Source organism: Pteropus alecto, unplaced genomic scaffold (assembly GCF_000325575.1).
Source record: "Pteropus alecto unplaced genomic scaffold, ASM32557v1 scaffold80, whole genome shotgun sequence".
Lineage (NCBI taxonomy): Eukaryota > Metazoa > Chordata > Mammalia > Chiroptera > Pteropodidae > Pteropus > Pteropus alecto.
The window spans coordinates 2574441-2586548 of record NW_006430460.1 but is presented as its reverse complement, the minus strand read 5'-3'; the positions used below and the strand labels follow the sequence as shown (position 1 = coordinate 2586548).

Below are 12108 nucleotides of genomic sequence, written 5' to 3'. Positions count from 1 at the left end.
CCCTCCCTCTCTCCCTCTCTCTCTCCCTCCCTCCCTCTCTCTCCCTTCCTTCCTGTCTGTCTGTCCATCAGAACCAGGAACGAATGTTTCAAAGCAAAGGAATGGGAGTTTAAGAGGGAAGGATGGGTCCACGTAGGTCTCCGAAGAGCCGAGTCCTTGAACCACGTTGTCGGCTCTTTGCGGAATCACCTCAGTTAGGTCGTGGTTTACTGTTACGTTTTCTGCTTCTGCTGAGAATGAATATAAAAAGTGTTTCTAGAAATCTTCCTTTCAACTGTATCGAAGATGTTCCATCTATGTAAAAATCCTTGTAATAATTTCTCTGAAGAGTTTAATACTGAGAAGTGCTTTTGCTCACAGAAATTATTTTACTAGGTGAGTATATTTTAACTTAATTTTTTTCTTTTTTATCTTGGCTATTTAGAAACTTCTGAGCTTAATGTTTAAATCGTTTTCCTTAGCCTCTGTTTTTGGTTTAGTAATTCCCCATTTAATCTTTTCTCTTTATTATATGGCTTTCTTTTTTTTTCTTAAACAACAGAAATCTCTTGTTTTACACTTCCGTAGCCTAGGAATCCATGGTGTTGTCCGGGTTGATTTCTCATAAAGGCCGTGAGAAATAATCTGGTCATGCCTGTCACCTGGCTTCTGGTGGTGTGCCTGCAGTCTTTGGCTTGTAGAAACATCGCCTGATGATCTCTGCTCTCATCTTCACAGCATGTTCTTCCTATGTGTGTTTCTGTGTCCAGATTTCCCCTTATAAGGTCATAAGTCATATTGGGTTAGGGTTCACCCTGATGATCTCATCTTAACTAATTACATCAGCACTGACCCTCTACCCAAATAAGATCACATTCCGTCTGAGGTATTCAGGGTTAGGACATCAGTATATGAGTTTTGGAAGGACATAGTTCAACTTACAACAGTCGTTGAGTAGGTGAAAAATGAGGTCATGTACATAGAATGCCTGGCACATCTGATTTGCGATTGGTGCTGCCGAGGCCACACCGCCCTGTAGTTACGCGCTGCTTGCTGACGCTCTGGGGTTCGGTGGGGAATTCGAAATGTGTAATTGATCGTCTTACGGCTCTGCACAGAAATTTTATTACGAGAACTGGAGATACAGTGCTTGTCATTAATTAGTGCCTTTTCACAGTTCCTTTGGACCGTTTTTAAGTTTGTGAGCTTTTGAGGGACGTTCAATCCTCAAACAGACCAATATGCTCTGCCCAGTTTGGGAATTGAGTCTTTTCTTCCAGATGACTGTGAGTTTTGTAACGATGTGTAAAATGTTCCAAGCTACCTTTTCATATAGTAAAATAAAAAAAGGCTACATGAAAAGTTTCCCTAATGCATTCCATCCAGAGAACATACAGTTGCTTTGGAAAGAGCAAGCTAACTTTTACAAATAAATTTATAAGTGGATACAAATGATAACCACAGAAATAACCATAGGCACCAAATGTCATGCAAGCATGCCAGTGTACTGAATTGTTCTCACAGCGGCCCCTGCAAAGTAGATGCTCTCATTTTTATTTTACAGAGGAAGAAACTGAGACTTAGATTAACTATACTATTGAAGGTTAGTAGTTGGCAGCTGGCTGAAGCAGACCTCACGGGCAGTTGTATTTGCTCAAAGTCTGTGCTCACCTCGCAAATCCAGGAGAGAAAAGGGTGGGCGTTCCGCTGTGTGTACAGAGGAGCCCGTTTCTTGGACCTGTGTCCAGTGTATTGTCATCTAGCATCTCAGAGTCTCAGTTTCCTCACCAGAAAAATGGAGACAGAAGTACTATTTGCGTGGGGTGTTTTGTAAAGTTTAGATGTGAACACCTATTCTATCTTCTATCAAATTTTTAAAATACCTACCCTCAAAAAGGATTTAATTGTAAATAAGTGTTTATACAAATGGGCTAATTGATTAGGCAATACCAAAAAATACAAGGACTAGTTCGAAATGTCAGTTTGCAGATAATTTAGATGAGTAGATAGTATAGAAGCATGTAAAAATTTGAACGTTTAACTAGTTGAAGATAACAATAAAAAGTTAAAGAAAAAAGTGTTTTTGTAGTCAAATGAATGATATAAATAGTATTTTAAGAGTTAGAGGTTTTGGAGTAATTGGAGAACACATTCTAGAGACCGGAGAAGAGGAAATTAACATTTATGATTACCTGGGAGAGAGGATGCTGGCACTCTGCATAAGTTACTTCACTGGAGTCCCTGCCACACCTTGTGAGTGAGATGAAATTACGTCCTTTTTCAGATGAAGACATGAAACTTAGAGGGTCGTTTGCTCAAGGTCATATAGCTAGTAAGTGGCCAAAGTGGGCTTAGAACTCAGTGTCTAACTCCACGTATTTTTTCTTTTCCATCACACCTGGGTCTTGAAGAGGAACATGGAGCTAGGGGTTGTATGTGTCTGTGTGTGTATAGGAGTTGCTGGTACTTCATGTCGTAAAGCGTAGACTTTCAGAATATATAAATGAGGGTATCATTTTGATTGGAGGATAGAGTTCAATAATGTTATGATGATCGTAAAGAGCTTTTATAGTAGACGTATACTTTTATTATTTTACACTATAATCCTCAATCTTTTGGAAATATCAGTGATAGGTATTCAGCTTTTTTCTCCACTGATTTGGAAAACTAGCTTTAGTGAACTAGTTTACATACTATTAAATTCACCCATTGTACATATACAATTAAATTATTTTTAGTAAATTTGTTGAGTTGTGTAACCATTAAGGTCTTTTTAAAGTTTTAAAGATACTGTTTTTCATAAGTTTCATTGAAGTTTGCAGGGTAGATGGTATGATTCTCATTTTACAAGTGATGGTACAATCTTCATTTTATAAGCATTTGCCTTATAAGTAAGTGGTAGAACTGAGACTCAAACCCAGCACTTGATGGAAATATTAGAATGATAGGTTGAGAACGGATTGTAGAGGCCTTTTAGATGTCAGACTAAGCAGTCTGGAATTCATCCCTTGGGGTAAGCATTGCCAGCATCTTGTCTGTGACATCCTCGTTGGCAGAGGAAAACCACTCGATATTTTCAGCTGGTCACCTTTTGTAAAGTGTGTTCTTTGGAATTCTGGTCCCTCAGGCTGCTCTGTATAGAAAGCGTTCTCTGGTCAAGTAGATTTGAGAAATACTCTATTTCCTCTTGGATTGGTACAGTTCACATTGTGTACGCAGGCTGGGAAGTTGTGCAATTAAAAAAATGGGTTTACCTCCCCCCTGCCAGCATTTTCTGAAAAGTAGTATTTAATATAGTGTTCCCTTTGGGGAACATTGATCAACTGATGTTTTGGGAGATTAAACTCATTTCATCAAGAGGGGACAAGACTGACCATGAAGGAGAACATTTTACTTAGTTAAGCTGTGAGTCAGGCTTTTTGAAAAGTAGATTATTATGGTGCGCATTTATATGTTAATCGTGGCAGGGTGACTGCTGACACATGGAGAAGTTCTGAGTCTTTTGGTACTGTGAGACCCTTTAGTTTAACATTTGAGTGGCTCATGATCATTTAAAAATTGAAGGCTTGTCTACGGCCATGCCACCCTGAACGATCTCGTCTGATCTTGGCCACTAAATAGGGTTGGGCCTGGTTAGTACTTGGATAGGAGACCACCTAGGGAGACCAGGTGCTGTACGCATAAAAACCAAACCAACCCAAACCAAACCAAACCAAACCTGAAGGCTTGAAATTTCATCTTTTGACTTCTAATTTCCTCTCTTAAAAGTTAAATGGTACTTTAGTGCAATAGAGAAACTGCTTTTATATTCAGGTCTTTCGCTTACTAGTTTTGTGACTTTGGGTAAGCTATCTAAATCTCTCTGAATCACAGTTTGCTTCACTGCAAGATAAAAGAGATATTAACCTTGCCACAGTTGTCCTTTAGGCTAAGTGAGATTGTATCTATACAGTGATGGCTCAATTATTATTCCATAGAGATGTAACAGTCATAATAATAGGGATGGTAATGACCTTTCATAGAAATCCTAAGTCTCACTTAAGTGTACTGCAAAAATAAGGAATAGAGAAGTAGAAAGTTCTTGATTATCTAGTCCTGGTAATTAAGGTCCCTAACATGAATTCTGCTTTTGCAATTTAAACTTAAAAGTACTCTACATTCCTTTTCTCCTTGAAATCCTGTAATGTAAGTAGGACATGTGTCTGTTCTTAGTAACTTAAAAAAAAATTAATACTCCATTTAGAATGGAGTAATATGGCATAGGTTAGTGATCTTCCTACTTTCAGAGCAATTCCCGTTCCTTTCCTTCCAAAACTGTTAACTTTCCAAAACAAGGAAGTTCAAGTGTAAGTATATGTGTGGAATGGTTTTCCTCTGACTTTATTGAGATATTATTGACATATAACATGTGTAAGTTTAAGCTCTGTAACATGATGATTACATATATGTATATATATGAGGATATACATATAACAAAATGGTTACCACAATAGGGTAGTTAACACCTCTACTCCCTCACATAATTACCCTTCTTTTTGTGGCGATAACTTTTAAAATTTACTTTCCTATATAGTATTGTTAATTATAGTCACCGTGTTGTGCATTAGAACTATTCATCTTAAAGCTGGAAGCTTCTACCGTTTGACCAATTTCTTCTCGTTTCTCTCACTCCCCACCCCTGGCAACCATCGTTTTACTCTATTTCTTTGAGTTTGGCTTTTTTAGATTCCACATATGAGATCATACAATATGAAACTTTTTGGATTTATTTTACTCAGCACAATGCCCCCAAGGTCCATCCATGTTGACTCAAATGGCAGGATTTCCTTCCTTTTATGGCCGAATAATATTCCTCTGTGTGTGTGTGTGTGTGTGTGTGTGTGTGTGTGTGTGTCTCACATTTTCTTTGTCCATTCATCTGTCAGTAGATACTTAGGTTATTTCCATGTCTTGGCTGCTGTGAATAACGCTGCAGTGAACATGGGGGTGCAGATGGCTCTTCAAGATAGTGATTTCATTTCCTTTGGCTATATATCCCAAATTAAGATTGCTGGATCATTTGATACTTTTTTAAATTTTTTATTTTTGAATTTTTGAAGAACCTCCATCTTGTTTTCCATAGTGGCCGCACCATTTTACATTCCCACCAACAGTGCACGAGGGTTCCCTTTTCTCCACATCCTCACCAACACTTGGCTCTTGTCTTTTTGATAATGGCCATTCTAACAGATCGAAGTGATACTGTGTTTTTGATTTGCATTTTCCTGATGATTTGAGGTGTTGAGCAGCTTTCATGTACCTCTTGGCCATTTGGATGTCTTCTTTGGAAAAATGTCGATTCAAGTCCTTTTGTCATTTTTTTAATCGTATCGGTGGGGGTTTTTTTTTGTTTTGTTTTCGTTTTGTTTTTGCGGTTGAGTTATATGAGTTCCTTATATATTTTGGATATTAACCTCTCGTCGGATAGCTGGTTCACAGATATTTCCTGCTGTCCCGTGGGTCGCCTTTTTGTTGAGCTGATTGTTTCTTTTGCTGTGCTTTCTAGTTTGGTGTAGACCCACTCGTTTAATTGCGCTTTCGTTGCTTATGCATTTGGTGTCATATCCAAAAACCTGTTGCCAAGACCAACATCAAGGAGCTTTTCCCCTTTCTTTTCCTAGAGTTGCTTTATGGTTTTGGGTCTTCATGAGGAACGTTTAGATAAAAAAAATTAATCTTTAATTAATGGCCTGTTCAGCCCTCCCAGCCCTTTCCCTTTTTGATTAAGTCCAGTCATGTGATTCTCAGGGAGCATAAGGTTTCTTCTTTCAAAGTTGTGCATCCTGAAGGAATATAAACCAATTTTAATATAGTGAAAATCACTACCAGAAATTTGGTAATATGTTAGGACAAATCCTGTTTCTTAACGATAAAGTATTATTAAAGGATAGGAAGTTTATAAGGTTGTTTTATAAGGTCTAAGGGACAAACATTTAATATTTATTTTACAAATACTTTGTTATTCTTAGATGCTTATTTCAGTGGTTCTTGCTTAAAATCTAGTAAGATAAAACATCGACCGTAGATATTTGAATCCTGGCATGTTCAGTACGAGTTTTTTCATGTTTTATATAAGCTAATACAATAAAAGAAAATTGGATGTAAATTTTAAAAAACATTCGAAGTAAAAATGATGTATTAAAAAATAATTTGACTGGAATCGTATCTGGAATTGTACTCTATTTTTGAAAACCATTCTATTTTATTAGGAAGAGATAATGAGTAGACCACACAGGTTTTGGTGTAGACTAGAGGAACTTCTCTCCTTATGGATTTCCCTGTTGTCATTGTCGTCGTTGTCATCATCATCATCATGAAGATAACTACATTATAGAAAGTCGTAAGAGAAAAGACAGATCTCTCCCATTCAGTCCACCAGTTAACAAAAGATTTACATTTTGGTATATTCTTCAGTCTTATATTCTGTGTGTACATGTAAGCACACACAGTTATTGCACTGTAGATAAAAATGTTTTCCCTTTTCACTTCACGTTGTAAATAGTTATGACACCGGTATTTAATCTTTATTATCCTCATTTTCTACAACCTTTTATTGGGGAAAATTTTAAACTTTTGTAAGAGTGGAGAGGGGAGTGTAATAACCCCCGTCAGTCAGCTTCAACAACCATCATTTCCCAGTCTTATATGGTCCTTCCTCCCAGTGTTTGGTTTGATTTGCTGGAGAATTAAATATACCCCAGACGTTAATTACCATGATTTTTAATTATTTTGTAGTATTCAGAATTTAGTTCATCATTCTTTTGGGCATTTCACATCGTTTCTAATTTTTTGTTATTAAAATAATACTTTTAATACCTGTGCACAAATGAACAGAATGATGACCATCTTTGTATATAAATCTTTAGATGTTTCTAATTATTTTCTTCAGCTATAGCTGAAATCGTAATCACTAATTTAACAGATAGGAACCGTTAAAGATAATCTTTTTGTAATTATAAAATACACTTTAATTGTGGACATTGTGAGAAATAAATTTAAAAAATAGAGAATAAAAATGACCTCAGATTGCTTTCTAAGGAATCCCTATGTTTGTATTGCTCTAATACCGTAGACTGGGTGGCTTGTAAACAATAGAAATTTATTTCTTGTAGTTCCGGCTGAAGGCTGCAAAGTCCAAGATCATGACACTTGCAGATTTTGTGTCATGGTTGGTGAGGACCCACTTCCTGGGAACATAGATTTGGCATCGTGCTGTGTCCCCACGTGGTAGACAAGGCTGGAGAGCTCTGGGGTCTTTTTTATGAGAACACGGATCCCATTCATGCGGGTTCCACAAAGGCCTCACCTCTTCCCACCGTCATCTTTGGGGGTGAGGATTCCAGTATATGAATTTTGAGGATACACAGAAATTCAGATCATAGCACCCTGCATCCATCTATCAGCGTTTCTTTAGTTCTCGGTTGGGGGTGGGCGTGGTGTCCGTGGTTCTCAGGGGCTCTGCCCAGAAGAGGGCGAGCCTACTTGCAGTTTGGCTGATGTATAAGGTATAAGGCTTCACACTTAATGAGTGCTTAAAAATAGCAGCATTCCAAGTACTCATCAGGAAGTAGCATCTAAAACATATTGTCCATGACTTTGCTTGGTATACCGTGGATTGTTCTGCTAGTTAAAATCATTTCATATCATCCTGCCCTTAAATCAACAGACGGCTTGTCAGTGTTCCTGAACTCTGTCCCACTGCTTCCTCTGACGAATTGTTTTTACTGAACTAAGAGTTCATGTGAGGCTGACCGCCGCTGGTCTGTCTCATACGGTGCGTGGTGAGAAACAGCCCTGAGAAACTCGCTTCTTTACCGTGCGAAGGTTCCCAGGAGCAGTTGCGGTGCTTTATATTCTCTCTCTACTGGCCACTTGCAAACTTAAAGAGAAGAAAACTTGTTGAGAAAACCAGAAACGCAAGTGCGAATTGTTTCTTCATCTTGGGCTTGGTGGCTCTCAGGCGACTGATACAAAATAACTCACTGTCTGCGTGGGAAAAAAACAGTCAACTTGAGCGTTAACAAAACTTTAGAGCTGAGCCAAGTTGATTTGGTCCCGCCTTTTGTTATGAACAGGTAAATAAAAATAAGTGTGACAGAGATCGAGACTTTATAATTAAGGACACACTACATCAGTGTTTCGTGCTTTTAAAACTTGCCTTTTCCTTCTCTTTCAGTTCCTGGAATAGAGGGTGGTGCTTTAACGGACACGAGCCTCACAGATTCCTATTTCAGCACCAGCTTTATTGGAGTCAACGGATTCGGAAGTCCTGTAGAAACGAAGTATCCCTTGATGCAGGTATCTTCAGTACGAGTTGCTGTGGCAGAGATGGAGGACATCTAGAGTCTTGATTTATCCCTAAGTTTGTTGATTGGGATGTGGGATTTTAGGGGACGATGAGGCAGGTCGGATATAGGTGAGCCATCCTCTTGCAGTGTTGGGGTCAGAGTGAGCTTTCACGGGAGAGCTCGGGGGTAGAATGACAGTGGAGCATGCAGAGAGAGGACAGAGACAGCAAGACACACGTTTTCCCCTCTGTGCGTTTTGTGGGTGTGGTCTAGCCTCTCAGGATAGACCACAGAGGCTATGACACATGTTAGGAAAGCATGGGGCATGTGTAGAGAACAGAGGATGGCCTAGTTTTATAGAATCTATAAGGTGCATGAAAGCTAATATGCAATATGCATTGGCAGAAGATACAGGGGAGCATTTATTGACTTAGTCACTTTACATCTTCTTGGATGGATGTTGGAATGAATATTTTATGAACAAGGAAACTTAGTAGATAACGCGTCTTGCCCAGGGTAATAAGTTGTAATAAGTGCATTTCAGAATAGGTCTGCAACTTTGGTTTTAAATACGTGGCTAGTGAGTAAAATTTTCATTTGATGTGCTCTGCAGAGTATTTAGCAGTTTCTGGCGTACATTATTGTACCCCAGGCAGCAGTGGTTAGAGTGTCAGTAATATGACAGATGGCCAGGAGGGCGGAAACAAAGGCCAGTTTCAGTTGGCAGAACATCCTTGATTCTGTGCACCTTAGTGATGTTATGTGTGTGTATTTCATTTTTCAGAGAATGACTAATAGTAGCAGTTCCCCAAGCCTTCTAAATGACAGTGCCAAGCCATATGCAGGCCATGGTAAGACTTGGTTCCTTTCTCTCTTTTATATGTATAGTTTTGACTCTAAAAACAATTTCTACGTTTTGGAAATTTTGACAATTATGAATAGATATAAGGAAGAAAATAAAAATCATCTATTATTTCACACTCAGAGATAAACATTAAGATTTAGATTCCTCACATGTACATACTATCTAGTAATATTTAATTAAGAATATACATAGTAATAACAAATTCTAGTAAATATACTTTTAAATATCCCGAGTTTCTCAATCACTATAAAATTCTCTTCTTTATTTTCATAATTTACTTAAATATTTTTGTTTCTGTTTTTTTTTCTTTTAAACAATTATATTCCAGTCTTCGATTATATGTGTGAATCTGCATTCATATGTTGAGTGAATTCCTTTAGAAACATTCTTAGATATGGAATTATTATTTCAAAGATTCTGGACATTTTTAAGGCTTTTGATACAGAATTTTCAGGTATCTTTCTATAACCTATTTTAAAAATAAATGTTCAAGAATGATTTTTAAAAAATATATAATTGAGTGTTAACACTGCATTAGTAAAACATTAACAGTTATTAATAATGGCAAGAATAAGATTGTGTATGTGGATTATTTCCTGTGGTAGACTTTTTCGTTTGTGTATCAGATCTCTATCACCTGTTGGAAATTTCAGCCTGTGTTTCTTTTGCTGTAGAAAAAAATAGCAACATTTTAATGTTGATTAAAATTATTAGAGACTAACTTGTAACATTATAATAGTTTTAGCATTCCTAAAGTGTTTACATGCTGACTTTAAGACTATCAGAAGTAGCATAAAGAATGAATAATACTAACTTGTGTTAAGTGCCTTGAGTGTATAAATTGCTTAAAAATATCTTATATTTTGCTATTTTATTAGCTTCTTTGTCTTTGCATTATTAGTTAAATTAATGTTAATTATAATGAAGGAGTATACTGTGAAAGTTCAGGCAGAAGAAGCCAAAGCAGTCAGGCAGCGGTCTGTATGCAGTGCATGAAGAGATGACGATTTCTTTAAGTGAGAACGTTTATTGTATTTTTTTAGGATTTCACAGATAATTTAATGAGAAACGAGATTAACTAAAACTCTGAAATGAAGATAAAATATTTCAGTATATATCATGCACACCTTTATAGAAACTCTTCTGATTCGTTAAATGAGAAAGGATTTAGAGTTATACTTTGGTTTGTAGCTTCTAGCCACAGAGTAATAGAACTTTGAACCTGTAAAATCTTTGGATTTCATGTTTGTATTTTAAAACTTAATTTTCTTTTTTAAGAAGAATATCAGATATCTGGTGATAAACTTAAAAATACAGACTGTTCTGTAGCGTAGATGGTTTTGCCGAAGTGTTGAAATCCAGGTCCGAGCACTTGAAGTGTGTCTGACTGCTCCCCCTTCCCCTTATTTTTCTCATGATCGCTAAACATTTGCTGCAGGCAGACTTACTTCCCTCATAAACATTCTTAGTAACATGCTTGAGTCTTTTTTTTTTTTTAATCTCATTTTTCTTTTAGTTTTAGGCTAAACATTCAATATTAAATTTGTGAGTTCCCGGACTTACTTGTATGGAAACTTATTTAACTTACCTTCCAGATCCTCTGACTTCTCCTGCTTCATCCTTGTTTAATGACTTTGGTGCCCTCAACATCTCTCAGAGAAGAAAGGTAGGTGAGATTAAATGACGTGTAGAGGTGATAGTTGGTCATTGCCTAGATAATGAACGGTCAATAGTCCTTTAAGTGCGGGGAGGGCTTTTTAATGGACCGTAATGTTTTTTGGCCTTTTGTTTACCCATTTCTCTCTCATATAGAATTTTATTAGATCTCTGTGCATGGAATAGAGACATTTTATGTAAAGGGATGAAATCCTTCTGCTTATTTTTGCTCATTTTCTTTATCTTAATGTATTCTGTTTTTAAGGTAAAATCTCATTTAGTGTCGTAGTTGCCGTTGATGTGCCCCATTGTAGGTATACTGATCACGTTTTTATTTTCTGACCGCTTTGCTTAAATTTCAAGATTTCTCCCCTAATTTAAACTCCTCATTACAAGGCAAACTTAAATCTTCAACTTTTCATAATTGGCCCAACTATTTAAAAAGTTTAAAATCTCTTCATATTAGAAATTTGATTTTGTTTGGAATTTACGTGACAGACCGCGTAGATTTTTGAGATGTGTTATAGGGACTGGGTCTGTGACAAGGGGAAAGGAACTTTGTTACAGTTTGATGCTTTGAGTCTTAACGAGAATTATGTTAATGACAATAATATACGTGTGTGTGTGTGTGTGTATGTGTGCATGTGCATATATTGTTTAGTTTTTTAAATTTTTTCGTTAGGATCAGTAGCAGCAAAAGATGTTCAGGAGAGTGTGAATCTTGGTGGAAATTACTATAAATTTATAACTTTAATTCAGCTCCCTAAGTAATAGAAGAAAAGACCCAAAAGCAAAGAATATTACTTTTAGAAAAGTAATATTCAGATGCTTTTAGGATGTATCTTCAGAGGGTAGTATAAAATGAAATTCCAGAAGACTGGATGTTTTCAAGGCAGAAACATTTGTGGGGTCAGTACTTAGTGCTCTATCCATTTTGACACAGATGAGAACAAGGAGGTAATTATGAATTACGTTTAGGCAACAAGAATGGATAGACTAAAATATATGGGTTCGATTTTATAGACTTCCTTATAGGCTCTCACCAAGAACACGTGTCCTCTTGCTTTATAAATCTCCTAAGTCGGAATATGTAGCTTCCAGATCCATATAGTATAATTGGAATAGAACACAAGCAGATCCATTGGCAGGAGTGAGAAATGACGATAGCCATGGAAGGAAACAGTACAATACTGAAAAGCAGGTACAGCCTAGAAGTCAAGTTATCTGGAGCTGTTTAGTGTGCGGGAAAATAGAAAGCCCTTAAGAGGCCTTAGGGATCCC

At 37.0% G+C, this 12108-nt stretch overlaps 1 protein-coding gene across 4 annotated transcripts in view; it reads left to right on the top strand.

Annotated features, from left to right (window-relative positions):
- Positions 1 to 8194: 8194 nt before the first annotated feature.
- PAN3 (poly(A) specific ribonuclease subunit PAN3) overlaps positions 8195 to 12108 on the top strand; it is a 104406-nt gene continuing 100492 nt past the window's right edge. The window contains exons 1-3 of one of the 4 annotated variants that reach the window (XM_025046908.1): positions 8195 to 8316; positions 9091 to 9157; positions 10767 to 10837. In XM_025046908.1, the coding sequence (XP_024902676.1) occupies positions 8311 to 8316; positions 9091 to 9157; positions 10767 to 10837 (144 nt within the window). In that variant the 5' untranslated portion in view covers positions 8195 to 8310. Of the gene's footprint in view, positions 8317 to 9090; positions 9158 to 10687; positions 10838 to 12108 lie in introns of those variants that run through there. The other 3 variants (XM_025046913.1, XM_025046927.1, XM_025046922.1) reach the window with 3 other exon arrangements.